Raw genomic sequence first — 22,500 nt, forward strand, 5'->3', positions numbered from 1 at the left:
TATCTTTATTTCATATAGCACCGTTCTCCCAATGGGGCACACAGAGCGTCACAATTACAGTATAGCGCGCGGTACGCAGCACATAGGCATGTTACACACACAGCCCCTGGCCCGCAGAGCTGACAATCTGTGTTTGGTGCCTGAGGCACAGGGAGATAAAGTGTCTTGCCCTGGGTCACAAGGAGCTGACACCTGGAGTTGAACCAGGTTCCTCTGCGTGTGTGTGTGTGTGTGTGTGTGTGTGTGTGTGTGTGTGTGTGTGTGTGTGTGTGTGTGTGTGTGTGTGTGTGTGTGTGTGTGTGTACGCACCATTGCACAAATACATGATTTTCTTGATATATAAAGTCACTTTTTTCTGTGCTGCTCTCGGCTTGTTCTGTGATAGAGCGGACATCTTTAAATAACCCGTCTCCCCCCCCCCTGCTCAGCGCCTTGGTGAAGATTCGGCAGAAGCGTCCTTTCGTCATCTCTCGCTCCACGTTTGCGAGTCACGGACGCTACGCGGGTCACTGGACCGGAGATGTGAAGAGCACCTGGGAGCAGTTACATTACTCTGTACCCGGTAAGTTACACACACGTGTGTGAGGTGGGGGCTGGTGTGTGTGTGTGTGTGTGTGTGTGTGTGTATGTGCGCGCGAAGGGGGGGTGTGTGTGATGTCATTCCTATTCCCTCCCCCCCCCAACCCCCCCAGTGCTGTGGCTGTTCTGACTTTTCCCCTCTCCCCCTCCCCAGCCATGCTTCTGTTTAACATGTACGGGGTCCCACTGGTGGGGGCGGATATCTGTGGATTTGGGGGTAACACCACTGAGGAGCTGTGTGTGCGATGGAGCCAGCTCGGGGCTTTCTACCCCTTCATGAGAAACCACAACAACCTGGAATCCGAGGTCTCCGAGCGCCGATCTGTCTCTCTCTCTACTTCTTTCTATTTTCTCCCCCTCTCTCCCCCTCTCCATCTCTCTCTCTCCATATAATTCATACACCCCTGTCTCTCCCAGTCCCAGGAGCCATATGTTTTCAGTAAGCCGGCTCAGGAGGCCATAAAGACGGCGCTATACATCCGCTACTCGCTGCTCCCGTATCTCTACACGCTGTTCCACAAAGCGCACAGCGCAGGCGAGGTCGTGGTGCGCGCTCTCTTCATGGAGTGAGTCTCGGTGCTGGTGGGAAGGAGCGGGGGTACGTGGCCGCTCTGCAGGACACTGAATGTCTCGTCTCTCTCCCCCCCCCACCAGGTTCCCCTCTGACCCGAACACGTGGGCGATTGACCGTCAGTTCCTGTGGGGGTCGGCGCTGCTGGTCACCCCCGTCCTGGATCAGGGGAAGACGGAAGTGAATGGATACTTTCCCCCGGGGACGTGGTACGGGTCTCGATCGGTGGGTCCCTGTTCTCGCGCTCGCCGCGGTGCCGTTCTCGCGCTCGCCGCGGTCCCGTTCTCGCGCTCGCCGCGGTGCCGGTCCCGTTTGCACGCTTGCAGGTGGTTCCGCTGTATCCCAGGACCATTAGCCCTCGTAGTGACATCACTCTGACATCACAAGTCACCCTCCCCCCCCCCGTGTATAACTCCATCTCCTGCTCGCACTCCGCAGGGCGCACGGATTCGGAGTAAGGGGCAGTGGGTCCTCCTCCCGGCGCCACTGGACTCCATAAACATTCACTTACGAGGCGGCTACATCATCCCAATGCAGGTAAGAGGCTGGGGTGGGGGAGCAAGAGTCGGAGCTGCCCCACAGAGAGCGCACGCCGACACACACACACACACACCCTGCGCACGCTGACACACACCCTGCGCACGCTGACACACACCCTGCGCACGCTGACACACACCCTGCGCACGCTGACACACACCCTGCGCACGCTGACACACACCCTGCGCACGCTGACACACACCCTGCGCACGCTGACACACACCCTGCGCACGCTGACACACACCCTGCGCACGCTGACACACACCCTGCGCACGCTGACACACACCCTGCGCACGCTGACACACACCCTGCGCACGCTGACACACACACACACACTCTGCGCACGCTGACACACACACACACACTCTGCGCAAGCTGACACACACACACTGCGCACGCTGACACACACACACTGCGCACGCTGACACACACACACACTGCGCACGCTGACACACACACACTGCGCACGCTGACACACACACACTGCGCACGCTGACACACACACACTGCGCACGCTGACACACACACACTGCGCACGCTGACACACACACACACTGCGCACGCTGACACACACACCCTGCGCACGCTGACACACACACACCCTGTGCACCCTGACACACACACACACCCTGACACACACACACACCCTGCGCACGCCGACACACACACACACACACCCTGCGCACGCCGACACACACACACACACACCCTGCGCACGCCGACACACACACACACACACCCTGCGCACGCCGACACACACACACACACTGCACACGCCGACACACACACACACACTGCACACGCCGACACACACACACACACACACACACACACTGCACACGCCGACACACACACACACACACTGCACACGCCGACACACACACACACACACACTGCACACGCTGACACACACACACACACACACCCTGCGCACGCTGACACACACACACACTGCACACGCCGACACACACACACACTGCACACGCCGACACACACACACACTGCACACGCCGACACACACACACCCTGCGCACGCCGACACACACACACCCTGCGCACGCTGACACACACACACACACACACACCCTGCGCACGCTGACACACACACACACACACACACCCTGCGCACGCTCACACACACACACACACCCTGCGCACGCTGACACACACATCCTGCGCACGCTGACACACATCCTGCGCACGCTGACACACACACACCCTGCGCACGCTGACACACACACACACACCCTGCGCACGCTGACACACACACACACACACACTGCGCACGCTGACACACACACACACACTGCGCACGCTGACACACACACACACACACACACATACTGCGCACGCTGACACACACACACACACTGCGCACGCTGACACACACACACACACACACACTGCACACGCTGACACACGCTGCCTCACGCCGACTTGCACACCGCCTGATACAAACTCCCAATTAAGTGTTGTAGCTACTGAATATATGTATATATATTTATTTAGGGGGTCCTCACATAGTGGCTGCCCCCCACCCCCCCCCCCCCCTAATCCTCAGGCCTGTAACTTTCACATTCTCTTCTATTCGCCACACTCCCCGAGGTGCAGAGAATACAAGAAACTCTGCGCTCCGTGTGTGTGTGTGTGTGTGTGTGTGTGTGTGTGTGAATTAGTATTGTATGTCTTTATTTGTATAGCGCCATTGATGTACATAGCGCTTCACAGTAGTAATACACATGGCAATCATATAAATAACACAGTCAGTCTGCTTTGTATCTCGTGTGTGTGTGTGGCTGAGTCAGTCTGCTTTGTATCTTTGTGTATCTAAATCTGTCGTGTGTGTGTGTGTTTCCGATTTTGTATCTGAGTCAGTCTGGTGTGTGTCTCTCTCTCTGGGTCTCTCTCTCTGGGTCTCTCTCTCTCTGGGTCTCTCTCTCTCTGGGTCTCTCTCTCTGGGTCTCTCTCTCTGGGTCTCTCTCTCTGGGTCTCTCTCTCTGGGTCTCTCTCTCTGGGTCTCTCTCTCTGGGTCTCTCTCTCTGGGTCTCTCTCTCTGGGTCTCTCTCTCTGGGTCTCTCTCTGGATACATACGTGTATATACTGTATGTACAGTATATCGTAGCCTGTGTATAGATGCAGGAGTAAATGTCCTATAGTGACCCCTTCTATATGTTACCCCCTTCTATATGTTACCCCCTTCTATATGTTACCCCCGTGTGACACAGAGTAACGTTTCCCCAGTAAGTTAGTTCTTTGGTATTAAAATACAGCAGGTTTTTATTAACCCCGCACCTCCTGGTTCCTGCCCCCAGATCCCCGGTCTGACCACGGAGGAGTCACGGAAGAACCCCGTGGTGCTGCTGGTGGCCCTGTCACCGGAGGGGGTTGCCCGCGGGGATCTGTTCTGGGATGACGGGGACAGCCTGGGGACATTTGAGAGAGGAGATTACACCCACGTCGTCTTCCTGGCTGCAAATGTGAGTCCTGGCGCCTGTGCACTGCAGGGGTAGGGTTACCATGTAAAGCATATACTCGCCGCTTGATAAATGGCGGTCCCTTGGAAATGACCATTAATCTGCCTATTGTACGCGCACCCACCTGTGTCACCACAGGTTATGTCCCTAAATCTCTGGTCCCCTTGAGGTTTCAGTGAGGTCCCTTTTTTTGTGAGGTGGTGCTGCCTGCGTTTGGCTGCAGAGCTGACACTCTGCTGGCTGTTACAGAATGCGCTGTTGAGTGAGCTCATCCGAGTGAACAGCGAGGTGGATGGGCTGAAGCTGGAGTCGGTGTCCGTATATGGGGTGTCCAGCCCCCCCAAAACGGTGCTGGTGAACGGAGTGCCTAGTGAGGACTTCACCTACCGCATGGATACCAAGGTACCCTCCATGTGCCCACAAGTGGGGGCTGGTAAACATTACAGGAGGGTGGTGGGGAACTAGCACATTCACCTATATATACCCAGCAAGCGTCCCCCCCCCCCCCCCCATAACCGCTCCCTATAGCTCCTCCCGTTGCCCTATATACCCGCTTCCTATTACCCTATATACCCTCTCCCTATAACCCCTCCTATTACCCCATTTACCCGCTCCCTATAACCCCTCCTATTACCCCATATACCCCCTCCCTATAACCCCTCCTATTACCCCATATACCCTCTCCCTATAACTCCTCCTATTACCCCATATACCCGCTCCCTATAACCCCTCCTATTACCCCATATACCCCCTCCCTATAACCCCTCCTATTACCCCATATACCCGCTCCCTATAACCCCTCCTATTACCCCATATACCCCCTCCCTATAACCCCTCCTATTACCCCATATACCCCCTCCCTATAACCCCTCCTATTACCCCATATACCCGCTCCCTATAACCCCTCCTATTACCCCATATACCCCCTCCCTATAACCCCTCCTATTACCCCATATACCCTCTCCCTCTCTGCTTGTTGCAGGTACTGACGGTGCCCAAACTCTTGCTGCCAATAGGAGAGCAGTTTGTGATCACATGGTCCTGAGGGAGCCGGCCTGAGCGAACATTGGGCTGTGGGATGCCCCATCTCCTCCTCCCCCCACTGGCGCTGTGCTTGGGCTGTGGGACGCCCCGTCCTCTCCCTGCGGCACAGTTCCCTGGATGGGATGCCCCGTCTCCTCCCCCCCCCCCCCCCGGCACAGTGTTTTTGGATGGGACGCCCCCCAGCGGTCGCTGCTAGGAATTAAGGGAAGCTTGTTACACTGGATAAAAAAAAGTGGATGTATTTTGAAGTCTTGACGTTTTGCTCCCACCCCCTGTGAAGGAACATACTGAGCTGTGTAATGGGGGTTATTCAGTAAACGATGGACAATGGAGGGTTTACCAAACTCCCATCGATTTTCCGTTGACATTTCCGAGAGTTTCTATGCGATAGAGTTAGGGTATTTTAGGTTTTCTTATTTTTTTTTATTTTCAGATAGAGAATCTCAAAAGTGTTCTCTGATACTCTGTACATGTCTATATTGCTGCATGTTTATTTTCTGGAGAGGTTCGGCTGCTTGATGTAGACAGGACATCTGCCCGGCGTTCCTGTCCTTGTCCTGCAGGGAGTTTTGGGGAAGCGTAGAGCGTTCTCCTGGTTCTGTTCTGAACTCCTTGAGGAAAGTTCTGTGTTAGAAGTTTGTTCTGTTGTCGTCGGAGGATTGTTCCGTCTGCGACTCTCTCCCGGGAACTGGACTCTGTGTTACCGGTCCCGGAACTGGAGTTTCCCTGTAAATCATTTACAAATAAACGAGGAATAGTCTGATTTTGTTTTTTTTAGCATCGTCCTGTGCGTACGGGTGTGAATGCCGTAACGGCGTCCAGTTTGCGCAGCGGGCTATCAAATACGCAGAAAAGTTAATAACAAAGCACATCAAAAATATAACCAAAAACCGGCATTTATTCCAAGAAAAATTCCCAAACACGTCGTTTTGATGGAAGCGGGGAGACCTTCTCAGGGTGTAATATAATAATGGTTTTATATCGTTTCGCCCTGAGGAAAGTCTGTGGCAGCCAGAATATATCTGTGAATATTTAGCCTTAGTTGTGGGTGGGACAGAATGAAGCCGGGCCCGGGGCGGGTGGGGCTGTCCGTCCGCCCTCACTGCTGCCATTCTTTTACCCACTTTAACCCAGCCGTGCCGCAAATTTCAAACCTTCCGTTTAATTTGCCAGTTTCTTGATTGGTCAGCGTGATCGGTCATTCCCTGTTCTCCCCCCCCCCCCCCAGAGTAATGCCAATGCGTGTCACCTCCCCTACCTGCGCAGGGTGAGAGGGGGAGCGTGGGGTCTGGGCAGCAGGGCGGCACCTGTATAACCTCTCTGCTCTAGTTATCGGAATGTATTTCAGGAATGACATAACTGCATACATGTCACATTCCTGATCGCTCCGCCTGTTACTGGAAGTTACGCCGATCAGCTGCTTAACCTGTTCTGTGCTGGACTGCAGTGACACAGACGCCCACTAATACAAGTAGCTGCAGCTCTGAACATGAAGTGATTGTGCAGACCGGCTTTACAAAATTCATTCTTGATATTTGGAACAAAACAAGATTGAAACATAAATTGTTCTTCCCCCTTTGTAAATCCGAATTCCTCCCTGTGATGTAATACAAGAATTATTGTTTTATGCAAAACTAAAAGCATTAAAACGGTGAGCGATATGCTCCAGAAAGGGAAATTGCTTAAATATCGGGACCAATGTTCTAAATATGAAATCCCTGATTTAGATTTATTCAAATACCTACAATTTTGACAATACCTACAATTTTGACAATGCATCCTAAAAAAAAAAAAAATGTCGTAAACATCAGCTTTCCCAGAACCACAAAAAGAACGATTCCTGCGCTCCTACCAATTAGGTTAAAATAAAATGGTGATCTCGTTAATAAGGTTTATTTAGTTAAACCCCCTTTGGCCAAAGCGTTATAAGCCTGCAGCCACATGAACGAATTTGCAGGTTCCTACACTGAATATATGTAATTATTGTCCCATGGAATAGTGCGAAAGGCCTGAAGTGTCGGTCTGCACATCACCCTCCAAGAGTAGGTGAATGTATATGGGTGGCGGAAATAAATATATGTAAGTTTCATTATAGTCACACCAGGGAATTTGTGCCCCCACAGTTTACCTGTACGGTAAGGTAACGATGATACTGGCTTTGGCCAGCTTTTAATTGCACTACTCCCAAAAACATATGCTTTATTTAACCCCTTCAGGGCTTTCTCACCCTTTCACTAGTCCATGGGACAATAATTACATATATTCAGTGTAGGTACCTGCAAATTTGGTCATGCCTTGACGTTGGCTGCAGGCTTATAACGCTTTGGCCAAAGGGGTTTAATGAAATAACTCTTATTCATGAGATCACTCTGATTTTGGCCTAATTGGTAGGAGCGCCGGAGTCGTTCTTTTTCTATATGTAAGGCCCGTCTTTATACCAGCAGCGAACTTCTATAGGGAGGAGCGCGGTAAGATGTATATTCTTTCAAGAAGTCCCAGAACTGACACATGCAGAAATGGGAGGTGTCGGAAAAGGTTAATTACAAAGATATACCTAACGCCTGACCACACTTACCGTATATAGGGGAATGGGGCGAGGATTTAAAGCTCGATCGAGATTACGTGATCTGGACAAGGCGTCAGAAACCTCGATAGGCACAACGACACGAGAGAACATGTCCGAAATAATAATTGGATGGTACCTAACCCCTAAAAGATGAAAACAGATATATCCTGCAATATGAGGCCTCTGCTGGAGAAGTTGCGGAGTTTGTATACATACGTGAAATTGGGGGCTCCGATGATTTAGGAATATAAACAATCTGTCTTTATGAGTGAGCCCCTGGAGTAAGATTATTATGGAGTGGGTATAAACCGGTGAGATGAAAGCATAACATCTCCTGCAGAAACACAACCGGGGTGATAACAGATCAACCGGAAGTTAATCTCATTGGAGAGAAGCTAAATCAATTCTGAAATACGAGACTCTTCCAATAGCAATCGCATAAACCTTACCCCCTCCTGAGCCCCCACGAGCCTGCGGTGGCGTGTCCAGCCGCACATGTAGAAATCCAAGAGCCAGAGAGGAAAAAAGCAGCTCTCGACCAGGGAGCCCGGTGGTAAAAATGCAATATTCTTTATTCAAAAATGATATAATCACCCAGGGGGGTTGTGCAGCCCCCTACGCGTTTCGGACACAATGTCCTTTAACAAGGCGTATAAAGTACAGTGCCAAGGACCCCCCCTTAAAAACATGCTCAAAGTAACCTAGCCAAATAGAATTTTGTGCCCAAAAATGGGTCCGCGCATGACACCGCTGGCTGTCACCGCCGGGTGCACATGCCAGTACGTGCGTGTAGCAACCGGCACGTCTGTGGCAACCCCGCGACGTCACCACGAGCCCGGGAACTATGGAACCTGAGCACAGTCAGGACGGCAGAGCGCTAGGCCCTTGCCCCGAAGCTCCCCCCCCCCCCCCAAGCGACAACGGAGATAGGGGCAGGGGAAACGGCCACCAGAGAAGCCGTCCACACCAACCCACACCGTCATCCACGATCTCCGGGGACCCCCGGTGATGCCAGGAAGGGCATAAACACCCCCAAATCTCCCCCATCCTGCCAATGCCCCAGGCCAGCTGCCAAGCAACTGGTGGAGCACCAGCCACTGGGGAAAAAAGAGAGTGGCCATATACTCCACATATTGTCATGGCAACTCATAGTTCCAAACGCCAGCGCCAAACGCACAAAGGTAAAAATAAAACAACAATTATATACATGACCATATAAAAACCAAATGCATACGGTAATAAATACCTACGGTCCAAAAATCCATACCAAATAAACAAGATGAATAAGACATCCTCCGTATTAATATTCATTTCTTAAACATCGGAATGTAACACAACGAATCTTTCAAATTGATTCTTAATGTTTATGCAAAAAGGAGAACTGCTTATACTGTATAACAATGTATAACTAACCATGCACAAAATACAAACAAACTGGCCTGTTAATATATAATGACTTCCCGGGGGTGAGAGTTTAATGCAGGATGAGAGGAAAATGCCCCAGTGAATCATCGCCTTGTGCAGTACTTCTTATTAATGATCCAAAACGTTACATCCGTATTTTGTTTCATATATATATGTTCAATGGGGAATGGGGGGGGGGGGGAGTAACGCTCATGTGGAGAAGAGTCCTGCGAGGTTGGGGAAGCTCTGTACGTGTGAAGAAGAGACCTGTGAGGTTGGGAAAGTTCTGTGCATGTGAAGAAGAGACCTGTGAGGTTTGGAAAGCTCTGTACATGTGAAAAAGAGACCTGTGAGGTTTGAGAAGCTCTGTACATGTGAAGAAGAGACTTGTGAGGTTGGGAAAGCTCTGTACATGTGAAGAAGAGACCTGTGAGGTTGGGAAAGCTCTGTACATGTGAAGAAGAGACCTGTGAGGTTTGGGAAAGCTCTGTACACGTGAAGAAGAGACCTGTGAGGTTTGGGAAAGCTCTGTACACATGAAGAAGAGACCTGTGAGGTTGGAAAGCTCTGTACATGTGAAGAAGAGACCTGTGAGGTTTGGGAAGCTCTGTACATGTGAAGAAGAGACCTGTGAGGTAGGGAAAGCTCTGTACATGCGAAGAAGAGACCTGTGAGGTTGGAAAGCTCTGTGTACACGAAGAAGAGACCTGTGAGGTTGGGAAAGATCTGTGCATGTGAAGAAGAGACCTGTGAGGTTGGGAAAGCTCTGTACGTGTGAAGAAGAGACCTGTGAGGTTGGGAAAGCTCTGTACGTGTGAAGAGACCTGTGAGGTTGGGAAAGCTCTGTACGTGTGAAGAAGAGACCTGTGAGGTTGGGAAAGCTCTGTACGTGTGAAGAAGAGACCTGTGAGGTTTGGAAAGCTCTGTACGTGTGAAGAAGAGACCTACACTAGAACTTTATCCGTGAAGTAGGAGCAATTCTGAAATCGTGCCCCGTGTTAGAGGCCTCTGCCGGGATTCTCTCGGGTAGGAAGATTTTGGCTGTATTTTTACCCTTCACATAATTCATCATTTTTGTAATGTATTTTTAGGTGGCTTACTTCCGAATACATTCATGCCGCCACCTCTGGGGTGGGCAGTACGCCGATAGCGCCCTTGTTTGTATGCCGGCCTCCGGTTACATGCCATGCAAATGCACATTCTGTGGTTACTTCTATCTCCTGCTTTGGTGCCGGTTACCGTCTCTCGCTGGCGCTGGCTCAGCCCCTGGCAGTGGGCGGCACAGAATGTGCCTTCAGTTTACTATTTAATTTTCCTTCCTGTCTCTCCTGACTTCGTTTTCCATTGAAACCCCGGGCAGAGTTCGGTGGAGCCGCGGGTGCTCGGTTTCACAGGACGGTGGAGCCACGGGTACTCGGTTTCACAGGGTGGTGGAGCCGCGAGTGCTACATTTCACAGGGTGGTGGAGCCACGGGTGCTAGGTTTCACAGGGTGGTGGAGCAAAGGGTGCTAGGTTCCACAGGGTGGTGGAGCAAAGGGTGCTAGGTTTCACAGGGTTGTGGATCTGCGGGTGCTAGGTTTCACAGGGTGGTGGATCCGCGGGTGCTAGGTTTCACAGGGTGGTGGAGTTACGGGTGCTAGGTTTCACAGGGTGGTGGAGCAAAGGGTGCTAGGTTTCACAGGGTTGTGGATCCGCGGGTGCTAGGTTTCACAGGGTGGTGGAGCCACGGGTGCTAGGTTTCACAGGGCGGTTGAGCCTCGGGTGCTAGGTTTCACAGGGCGGTGGAGCCACGGATGTTAGGTTTCACAGGGCGGTGGAGCCGCAGGTGCTAGGTTTCACAGGGCGGTGGAGCCACAGGTGCTAGGTTTCACAAGGCGGTGGAGCCACAGGTGCTAGGTTTCACAGGGTGGTGGAGCAAAGGGTGCTAGGTTTCACAGGGTTGTGGATCCGCGGGTGCTAGGTTTCACAGGGTGGTGGAGCTGTGGGTGCTAGGCTTCACAGGGCGGTGGAGCCACGGTTGCTAGATTTCACAGAGCGGTGGAGCTACGGTTGCTAGGTTTCACAGGGCGGTGGAGCCACAGATGCTAGGTTTCACAGGGCGGTGGAGCCACGGATGTTAGGTTTCACAGGGCGGTGGAGCCACGGATGCTAGGTTTCACAGGGCGGTGGAGCCACGGTTGCTAGGTTTCACAGGGTGGTGGAGCCACGGTTGCTAGGTTTCACAGGGCGGTGGAGCCACGGATGTTAGGTTTCACAGGGCGGTGGAGCCACGGATGCTAGGTTTCACAGGGCGGTGGAGCCACGGATGCTAGGTTTCACAGGGCGGTGGAGCCACAGGTGCTAGATTTCACAGGGCGGTGGAGCCACAGATGCTAGGCTTCACAGGGCGTGGAGCCACGGATGCTAGGTTTCACAGGGCGGTGGAGCCACGGATGTTAGGTTTCACAGGGCGGTGGAGCCACGGATGCTAGGTTTCACAGGGCGGTGGAGCCACAGATGTTAGGTTTCACAGGGCGGTGGAGCCACGGATGCTAGGTTTCACAGGGCGGTGGAGCCACAGGTGTGAGATTTCACAGGGCGGTGGAGCCACGGATGCTAGGTTTCACAGGGCGGTGGAGCCACGGATGCTAGATATCACAGGGCGGTGGAGCCACGGGTGACCTCTCTGCCCCCCTTGTGTTTGCTGCACTCAGATCCTCTGTGTAGGAGAGATGGCAGTGCCAGGCACGTGCTGTAACCCTCTCACACTGTGAGATGGCACAGCCTCAATGATCCGATCTCACACCCACCCTGCCCTCTGGTTTCCACATAACTCCTGCCTCACATGGCCTGTGCACAACGCAGATTCACAAAACACAACTTGTTATACAGGGTCATTAGTCACCTTCAGACCATCCCTCATTAACGCTGCAATCTGCTGCAGGGCCTCCTCATGCGGAGCGGGTTCTCACTCTGCAAAGTTCCCGACCACAGCAGCATGTATGTAACCCAGTAACAGGATCCTGCTAACAAGAAGGGCATCTTTTCTAAGCAGTGCGTTTGTCTGGAAGACGCCTTGCACTTGAATGGGCTATAAGGGGACATGTTTAATGAGCTGTGCTGGAAGGTGTTTGCGGAGTAGCGCTGCTTAATAAATATGAGAATTGTCTGTTTTAATAATTATGATTAACTGACTAAAGTTGCCCGGGAATTTTAAGAAACCAACCTCATCCTCCTCTCATCTCCCTCCCCCCCCCCCCAACCTCATCTCTCTCCCTCCCCCCCCAACCTCATCTCTCTCCCTTCCCTCATCTCTCTCCTTCCCCTCATCTCTCTCCCTCCCCTCCTCTCTCTCCCTCCCCTAATCTCTCTCCCTCCCATCACTTTCCATTAATACCTTTATGATGTCTCCAAATCTCTCCGCCCCTCTCTCCTTCTCCGGCGTTCTTACTTTCTCCTTGCACGCCAGCTGACTTCCTCTCTTTCTTCCTCTGCTTGCTGTGTAAACTTTATAGCTACCTGTTTCTCTTTATCTGCCACCAGGCTATGTGCATTATGATAGCCTACCAGGTACAACACCCAGTGGGTGTCTTGCTTGCCAGAGACATTTTAATCACTCGTAGAATTAATTATAGAATCTATCCAATTGTATCGAAACACAGACCCACAAACCTGCTCAGGAACCATCACGCAAAATTTGGTTCCGATGGCTTAAGAGGTGTCCAAATGCTTAGCGAACCAACCACAGCTTTCCAAAATATGTAGTAGATGAATTACCATGGACATAAATACAGGGTCCCCCTTACAAAAGGTTACCCTACCCAAAGAGTTTACAATCTAGTGACACATGAGGCACCCAGACATCTACACGCCTGTTTGAGATGCTAGGAGGATCCATTCACTATCCGCTTCACGGTCTTTTTCCGGTCAAACTTCACGGGAAGTGACGCGGACCACACCGCCGAGAGTCTCCCGGAGAGACCCGAAATCACCGCAGAGGGACGGGAGACGGCTGGAACGCCATTCCCCCAAGGCGCGCGATCGCCGAGCGTCCAACTAACTCTTATGTGAATGTACCCCATGTACAGAGTGTGAGTACATAGGGTTTTGCACATTATATATTGCTACAATATTTTAAAGAGCTAGTGCAGACCAGTATGGTTCTTTTTTTTGTCTGTTTTCTCTCATTCCGAGATAGTCACACATACCACACCCGAAGAACACTGAGACCACTTGCCACCGGCGAGTTTGCTATTTTTATTGAAGTAGACTGTAAGTAGACTGATTGAAGGAGCTAAGACACCCTCCCCTTTGCAACAGTCCACTATAGGTGTTCACTATATATGTACACTATATATGGTTTCTTCTTTTCTGGGTGACTTGGAGAAACGCTCCCTCTGGATTTTGGAAATGTGTACATGATGGGGACACGCCGGGCGATGGGCAGCGCAGAATGTCACCCCTCTCTTCGGGTCTAGGGGAGATGCAATGACTCATGTTGACCATTCAACTTTTCCTTCACCTATCGCCCCACCTGCCAGAAAATGCACGCCTCTCCGCGTTAACACCTTCATAGCCGGAGACTCCGACAACGCATGGCGCAAGCTGCCAAAAACCGATGGAGGCATCACGGGGGGGGGGGGGGGGTTGGGGAGTTAGTCAGGTCACATGACTGTAACATCAAGGTGTTACGTGGCCAAGCGCTTTCACTTTAATTCAGCATCAATATACTCTGCAAAGTGAGTGGCTTGAAATAAATCCAGCACTTATTGCTAAGCTAAGGATGTGTTTATTTTTTATACATCTAGCACTACACGTGTGGATTGCCCTTGCACTAGATTTCTACCCCCAGGGGTAAACATTAATTGCCTTATTGACAAAGTGGTGAATAGTCCGTAAGGTGTTTTTACTGCGTAGCATCGCTTGATACGTATGTGACCGCGTTCCTTGCAGGAGCTGCCTGTGTGTCTAGGAACTGGTTCTGCTGCTTCGCTCTCTAGAAAATTCCCTGTTTGTAAGCTAAAAGGTGGTAGCTCTGTGCTGCAGGTGTAACTGTGTCACCCAGAGCCACCCACTGTCACCCAGAGCTCAGGAGCCTTGTGATGCTGCTGTCTCCCCGTGTTCACACACACCGCACAAACACGAGAGAACTGTAAGCCACAGAACCGGCCCGGCCACTTCTATCCCTCCCCGTCCCGCCTCTCTCACGGAGCAAGAACACAGCAGCTGAGCCAGCACGGGCTCGGGGGTGGGGGGGCACCGCAAGGGCTCAGGGGGCACCCAGCCTGGGCAGGAGACCGAGCACAGGTAGGTGAGCAAAGCTGGCGTATATACAATGCTGTAACTGTGTCACTGTGTCACCGTGTCCCTGTGTCACCGTGTCCCTGTGTCAGCGTTTCCCTTTGTCACTGTGTGACTGACTTCTCCGGGCTCTAGGATTCTCTGTCTCGGATTTGGAATCAGTCTCACTGAGTTTTCCTGTTGGTGTCTGTCTCTCACTGAGTTTTCCTGTTGGTGTCTGTCTCTCACTGAGTTTTCCTGTTGGTGTCTGTCTCTCACTGAGTTTTCCTATTGGTGTCTGTCTCTCACTGAGTTTTCCTGTTGGTCTCTCACTGAGTTTTCCTGTTGGTGTCTGTCTCTCACTGAGTTTTCCTGTTGGTGTCTGTCTCTCACTGAGTTTTCCTGATGGTGTCTGTCTCTCACTGAGTTTTCCTGTTGGTGTCTGTCTCTCACTGAGTTTTCCTGTTGGTGTCTGTCTCTCACTGAGTTTTCCTGTTGGTCTCTCACTGAGTTTTCCTGTTGGTCTCTCACTGAGTTTTCCTGTTGGTCTCTCACTGAGTTTTCCTGTTGGTCTCTCACTGAGTTTTCCTGTTGGTCTCTCACTGAGTTTTCCTGTTGGTCTCTCACTGAATTTTCCTGTTGGTCTCTCACTGAATTTTCCTGTTGGTGTCTGTCTCTCACTGAGTTTTCCTGTTGGTGTCTGTCTCTCACTGAGTTTTCCTGTTTTTGTCTGTCTCTCACTGAGTTTTCCTGTTGGTGTCTGTCTCTCACTGAGTTTTACTGTTGGTCTCTCGCTGAGTTGTCCTGTTGGTCTCTCACTGAGTTTTCCTGTTGGTGTCTGTCTCTCACTGAGTTTTCCTATTGGTGTCTGTCTCTCACTGAGTTTTCCTGTTGGTCTCTCACTGAGTTTTCCTGTTGGTGTCTGTCTCTCACTGAGTTTTCCTGTTGGTGTCTGTCTCTCACTGAGTTTTCCTGATGGTGTCTGTCTCTCACTGAGTTTTCCTGTTGGTGTCTGTCTCTCACTGAGTTTTCCTGTTGGTGTCTGTCTCTCACTGAGTTTTCCTGTTGGTCTCTCACTGAGTTTTCCTGTTGGTCTCTCACTGAGTTTTCCTGTTGGTCTCTCACTGAGTTTTCCTGTTGGTCTCTCACTGAGTTTTCCTGTTGGTCTCTCACTGAGTTTTCCTGTTGGTCTCTCACTGAATTTTCCTGTTGGTCTCTCACTGAATTTTCCTGTTGGTGTCTGTCTCTCACTGAGTTTTCCTGTTGGTGTCTGTCTCTCACTGAGTTTTCCTGTTTTTGTCTGTCTCTCACTGAGTTTTCCTGTTGGTGTCTGTCTCTCACTGAGTTTTACTGTTGGTCTCTCGCTGAGTTGTCCTGTTGGTCTCTCACTGAGTTTTCCTGTTGGTGTCTGTCTCTCACTGAGTTTTCCTGTTGGTGTCTGTCTCTCACTGTGCTTCCAGCACTCCTCAGCCTAACTGTTGCAACAATGTTGCGGTCCCTTGTTGGTTTCTTGGCTTCAGCCAGTTGCCTTGGCAACCCCCCTGCCTTTTTACCAGGATGGACGGCTCCCCCTGCCCTTGCCAGGTGGTATTGTCCCAGTTAATTTCCCATCAGCCCAGACCAGCATGCTGTCTCTTAGTACCAGCAGCCACCCTGAGCAGACATCTCTCCTATCCTGGGAAAGTTACTGGTTTTTACCTATCCTGGTAAAGTTACTGGTTATTACCTATCCCTATATCCTGCATTTATCCCTCTTCCCCCATAGCTCCCCATCCCCTCCATTACTCGTATGTCCCAGTGTTCCCTCAGTACTTCCCCCCCCCTCTTTATTTGTATGTTGTTGCCCCAAATAAACACTTCAGCGAGTAATACGGGTCCCTTGCTTGATATATGGGATTGAGTTAACCTGCCTGTCTCTCAGGGTGTGATTGGGCCAGAACACACTGAGTTTTCCTGTTAGTCTCTCACTGAGTTTTCCTGTTGGTCTCTCACTGAGTTTTCCTGTTGGTCTCTCACTGAGTTTTCCTGTTGGTCTCTCACTGAGTTTTCCTGTTGGTCTCTCACTGAGTTTTCCTGTTGGTCTCTCACTGAGTTTTCCTGTTAGTCTCTCACTGAGTTTTCCTGTTGGTCTCTCGCTGAGTTTTCCTGTTAGTGGCTGTGTCTCACTGAGTTTTCCTGTTAGTCTCTCACTGAGTTTTCCTGTTGGTCTCTCACTGAGTTTTCCTGTTGGTCTCTCACTGAGTTTTCCTGTTAGTCTCTCACTGAGTTTTCCTGTTGGTCTCTCGCTGAGTTTTCCTGTTAGTGGCTGTGTCTCACTGAGTTTTCCTGTTAGTCTCTCACTGAGTTTTCCTGTTGGTCTCTCACTGAGTTTTCCTGTTGGTCTCTCACTGAGTTTTCCTGTTGGTCTCTCACTGAGTTTTCATGTTGGTCTCTCACTGAGTTTTCATGTTGGTCTCTCACTGAGTTTTCCTGTTGGTCTCTCACTGAGTTTTCCTGTTGGTCTCTCACTGAGTTTTCCTGTTGGTCTCTCATTGAGTTTTCCTGTTGGTCTCTCACTGAGTTTTCCTGTTAGTGGCTGTGTCTCACTGAGTTTTCCTGTTGGTCTCTCACTGAGTTTTCCTGTTAGTCTCTCACTGAGTTTTCCTGTTGGTCTCTCACTGAGTTTTCCTGTTGGTCTCTCACTGAGTTTTCCTGTTGGTCTCTCACTGAGTTTTCCTGTTGGTCTCTCACTGAGTTTTCCTGTTGGTCTCTCACTGAGTTTTCCTGTTAGTGGCTGTGTCTCACTGATTGGACTCAGCACTTTTTCCGTAAAGGACCATTTATTGGTCCCGAATCCCCTAACATCACAGATGTCACCGCTAATGCCCCACATCTGTGATCTTCTGTGTGTATGGAGCTCAGTCTGAGTGTGCATTTGTTTTCTCTTTGTGGATCTCTGTGTGTTAGTATTTAGGGGCGTGAGTAGTATCCCTGGGAGCCTGAGATAGGGAAGCTCAGACCACGAGCTGTGGGCAAATGGGAAGTCCTTATCGGCTGTTTAGAGAGGCGATGGGGTTGACGGTCTGAGCCAATCACAGCTTTCCGTGTCTTAGAACCAGATCCACTAGGCATCCGTTCTTGTGCAATAAGAAGCAGCATGAGTGTAGTTAAAGGGAGCGTTCTGATTGGTTAATGTTAATGATTTGGGCTGACTCTGAAGCAGGGGAACCCAGTTCAATTGATAAACAAAACATGAGGGAGTGGTTGCTTGACAAATTCAGTGGTTAGACATCAGCCCATCCGTGCTGTAACAGTGGTGGGGTGAATACAGCTGTAGGTGCAGGTGAACTTGGATCGTGAGTGAGGATAAGAGAAACAGGGACTGATAGTGCAATATGTAAAAGAACCTTTAATACAATATACACAGAATGAAACAGTCCCTTTGGATGCACACTCACATTTGGTAATGTCTTTCAGGGCATCAAAAGGTTTCGTTGCAAAAGTCTCTTGATCCCCCAGACTCCGGTGGACGCCTCGGCTCTCTGGTTCTGCCTTGTGCGCTCTCCCCATGCGGCCGCTGGAAAATTGCGCTCGGTTCCCCTACAGCTCTGACGTCACGATTCTCCGGTTGTCTGGGGTTGTTTCTCCTCCTCTCTCGCGCGCTGCGCGTTTCATTGGCTCACGGCCAACTTCGTCAGGAGTTCAATTCCTGGTGTCGGCTCCTTGGACCTTGACCTCACTTTATCTCCCTGTGCGTCAGGCACCAAACATAGATTGTGAGCTCATCGGGGCAGGGACTCGCTGTGCCTGCAGAAATTCTTTGTACAGTGTCGGCGCAATATAAGAAAAACAATATTATTATTACTATAACACCCACTCCGTCCCCAACAGCAAAGGGGCAACAATTAAAGACAAAGGGGCCTATTTTAGTAGCCTTGATAAAATCACTGCCATCTCGAATGGTTTGGCATGACCCCATCTAACGGTTTGGCATGACCCCATCTAACGGTTTGGTATGTCCCCAGCGAACGGTTTGGCATGACCCCATGGAACGGTTTGGCATGACCCCATGGAACGGTTTGGCATGACCCCATGGAACGGTTTGGCATGACCCCATGGAACTGTTCGGCATGACCCCATGGAACTGTTTGGCATGACCCAGTGGAACTGTTTGGCATGACCCCATGGAACCGTTTGGCATGACCCCATGGAACCGTTTGGCATGACCCCATCGAATGGTTTGGCATGACCCCATCGAAAGGTTTGGCATGACCCCATCGAACGGTTTGGCATGACCCATCAAACGGTTTGGCATGACCCCATCAAACGGTTTGTCATTTGTGTTATCACGATATTCAGAAAGATTCAGAAACCATTACCACAAGTCACAAACCGTGAGGTAGGAAAATGCCAACACCGTACGGGCAGCAGCGATGTGATCTTAGCCTCTCTCAAAGTTCTCCCCGTGTGATCTGTCCGCAGTCTGTAAGAGTCGTGTAGAGAACTGCACAGAGAGAGCCGCATCTTCCTGCACAGAGAGAGCCGCATCTTTCTGCACAGCTCTTACAGGCAATCGTAGTGTTTTTATTTACATTTTAATAACACCGTATTGTAGCAGGGGGTTCCCAGAGCAGAACTGCATTGATTTCAGCCTCGGGGACCCCTGTTTGCCGTGTTACAGGCACCTATATGGGGTGCTGGTATCTCCTGTATGTGTAAATGTCCCGGTCATGTGACGCAGATGATTTCAACATTATTGGGGAGATACTGGCGCCCCATACTGTAATTCGAGAAGCAGGGGGCCCCTGAACCTGAAATTAATGCGGTTCAGCTCCGGAGACCCCCTGCTACAATACGGTGTTATTCAAATGTAAATAAAAACAGCTTTAAATGTTTGCTGTCACATGGTACTTAAACCAATCAGATTGGGGGTGTAGCATGTGATGCCTCACATGGTGTTTCTCACAATCCAATTGGTTGTAGTACCATGTGATGGCAGCCATTTTTTCTGGTGACAACATTTTAAAGGGAGGTAAGCATACCCTTCCTGATTGGCTGGCTTCCCATCCTTTAAGATGATGTCACATCCTTTAAAAAAAAAAAAAACAGTCACATGGTACACCAGCCAATCAGATTGGGGGGGTGTACCATTTGACACTCAAATGTGACGTCACAGGCCTTATATAAGGCCCGTCCTGTCTCATTTGTAGCTAAGAAGACGACGGGACAACATCCGCCCCCAATTGGATTACAAATAAAGAAGAAAAGAAAGAGGAAAGAAGAACTTTACCAGAGCACCATCGGCTATTGAGGAGCATTGCGTCGTCGGTCAAAACGTTGCTGATGAACTCGAAATCGGAGGGTGAAGACATAAAAGGTAAGAAAAACATTGATTGTATTTTATTTCATTGCCTTTTTTTTTTTTTATAAGTTGCCCATTGGCTACCAATATGTTTATCTATGCCCCTTTCGGGCTATAGGTAAGCACTGTGACAAGCAATAAATTTTTTGGCAAATGCTTGTTTTAATTGTTATATATTGTATTTTGTGTTATGTTTTTTTTTCGCTTGCCCATTATTCATTGTCAGTGTGGCGATCCATGCCCATATATTGTGGACAGGGTTTACCGCAGTCACAATCAATGTGTGAATGCTTGTTTTATTTAAATGTGTGTTATTTGGAGCCTGGTTTTTTTTGCCCATTCATTCCCATAGTGGCAAACCATGCCCATATTATATGGGCATGGTGTACCACGGTGCCAATCAATTGGTTTATTGGCATTTTTTTGTATTGCAATGTAATTTATTTTATTCAGTGCTTGTTTTTTTTATTGGTAGATTGCCCATTCATTGTTATATTGGAAGGGGTTGGGGTAGTTGCCCCGGGAGGGTGGTTAGACCTCCTGGGTGAATAACAGGGGGAAGGGTGGTTAACCCCTTAATTACTATAGCGGTTACTCACCGCTAAGGTGATTAAGGGGTTAGTGGCCATTAGTTTGTTTTTTAATTGTAATGTTGCTGCCCAAGCAGGATAATGACGTGGAGGACGGGATGAGGACAGCCTTCTTCCTGGCAGGGGTAAGTAGAACTTTTATTTACTTTATGCTGGCAGGATAATGTTTTATTTTTAATGGGCAAATAAGCTATTATCCAGATCTGGATAGTAGGGATTTTGCCCATTATTGTACTGTATGTGTTGGGAAGGAGGGGGGGGGGTTGTTGGGAGTAGAGGGAGGTGGGTAGGGTCGGTGCCCATTCTTTGCCATTGGGGTTATCTTTGCTCCCATTGAGGGCATAGGTAACCACACTGACAATCAATGGGTGTATTGGATAGTATTGTGTTTTAATGTTTATTGGGGGTAGAGGGGGTGGGTGGAGGTGGTATTTGGCCCATGGTGGGTGTTTAGGCCTTGCAAGTGGGTAGCGGGAGGGGTAACCCCTTCATTACCTTAGCGGTAGTAGCCACTAAGGTAATTAAGGGGTTTACTCCTCCCGCAGCCCTCACACAAGGCCTAAACAGCCACGATGGGCCAAATACCACCTCCGCCCACCCCCTCTACCCCCAATAAACCAGGCACTGGTATTTAACCCCTTCATAACCTTACCGGTTAGCCGCTAGGGTCATGAAGCTGCCTGTAAATGTATTTTTATGTCATTGGATTGATGCCGCGGGTCTCCGGAGCTGATACTAATGCGGGTCTCCGGAGCTGATACTAATGCGGGTCTCCGGAGCTGATACTAATGCGGGTCTCCGGAGCCGATACTAATGCGGGTCTCCGGAGCTGATACCAATGCGGGTCTCCGGAGCTGATACTAATGCGGGTCTCCGGAGCCGATACTAATGCGGGTCTCCGGAGCTGATACCAATGCGGGTCTCCGGAGCTGATACTAATGCGGGTCTCCGGAGCTGATACTAATGCGGGTCTCCGGAGCTGATACTAATGCGGGTCTCCGGAGCTGATACTAATGCGGGTCTCCGGAGCTGATACTAATGCGGGTCTCCGGAGCTGATACTAATGCGGGTCTCCGGAGCCGATACTAATGCGGGTCTCCGGAGCCGATACTAATGCGGGTCTCCGGAGCCGATACTAATGCGGGTCTCCGGAGCCGATACTAATGCGGGTCTCCGGAGCTGATACTAATGCGGGTCTCCGGAGCTGATACTAATGCGGGTCTCCGGAGCCGATACTAATGCGGGTCTCCGGAGCTGATACTAACGTGGGTCTCCGGAGCCGATACTAATGCGGGTCTCCGGAGCCGATACTAATGCGGGTCTCCGGAGCTGATACTAATGCGGGTCTCCGGAGCTTATACTAATGCGGGTCTCCGGAGCTGATACTAATGCGGGTCTCCGGAGCCGATACTAATGCGGGTCTCCGGAGCTGATACTAATGCGGGTCTCCGGAGCCGATACTAATGCGGGTCTCCGGAGCTGATACTATTGCGGGTCTCCGGAGCCGATACTAATGCGGATCTCCGGAGCTGATACTAATGCGGGTCTCCGGAGCTGATACTATTGCGGGTCTCCGGAGCCGATACTAATGCGGATCTCCGGAGCTGATACTAATGCGGGTCTCCGGAGCTGATACTAATGCGGGTCTCCGGAGCCGATACTAATGCGGGTCTCCGGAGCCGATACTAATGCGGGTCTCCGGAGCTGATACTAATGCGGATATCCGGAGCTGATACTAATGCGGGTCTCCGGAGCTGATACTAACGCGGGTCTCCGGAGCTGATACTAATGGGGGTCTCCGGAGCTGATACTAATGCGGGGGTCTCCGGAGCTGATACTAATGCGGGTCTCCGGAGCTGATACTAATGCGGATCAGCTCCGGACACTCCCGGCTTCAATCCGATGCAATAAAAATAAAAAAATGTTTTCTAAGTCCTGCCGCAAACCCCATCCCGCCGCCCTTGGAGTGGCGCGATGACATTTGCGAGGAGCGCGCTAGGCGAGAGCCTCGGAAGTACGAGAATAGGGCGATTTTATAAAAAGTGCGAGTTGGAGCTGTGTCCCGGCTCCCGCTCGGCGTGTTTCAGCAGGAGCGAGACCGCTCGGGGAGACGCAGGTCCCGTACGAGTTTGGC

At 50.7% G+C, this 22,500-nt stretch overlaps 2 protein-coding genes across 2 annotated transcripts in view; both read left to right on the plus strand.

The window, feature by feature from the left end:
- Positions 1–5,965, plus strand: part of GAA (alpha glucosidase) — a 33,154-nt gene extending 27,189 nt beyond the window's left edge. Inside the window, 8 exon segments of the mRNA XM_075580031.1 lie at positions 429–562; positions 734–885; positions 997–1,145; positions 1,234–1,375; positions 1,589–1,687; positions 4,000–4,164; positions 4,411–4,563; positions 5,144–5,965. Coding sequence (XP_075436146.1) covers positions 429–562; positions 734–885; positions 997–1,145; positions 1,234–1,375; positions 1,589–1,687; positions 4,000–4,164; positions 4,411–4,563; positions 5,144–5,206 — 1,057 coding nt within the window. The 3' untranslated portion in view covers positions 5,207–5,965.
- An 8,152-nt stretch (positions 5,966–14,117) lies between these two features.
- The window catches only part of CARD14 (caspase recruitment domain family member 14), a 52,519-nt gene continuing 44,136 nt past the window's right edge, over positions 14,118–22,500 (plus strand). The window contains 1 exon segment of the mRNA XM_075580032.1: positions 14,118–14,466. The gene's annotated coding sequence lies outside the window, so the exon portion shown is untranslated.

Source organism: Ascaphus truei, chromosome 22 (assembly GCF_040206685.1).
Source record: "Ascaphus truei isolate aAscTru1 chromosome 22, aAscTru1.hap1, whole genome shotgun sequence".
In the NCBI taxonomy this organism is placed as follows: domain Eukaryota; kingdom Metazoa; phylum Chordata; class Amphibia; order Anura; family Ascaphidae; genus Ascaphus; species Ascaphus truei.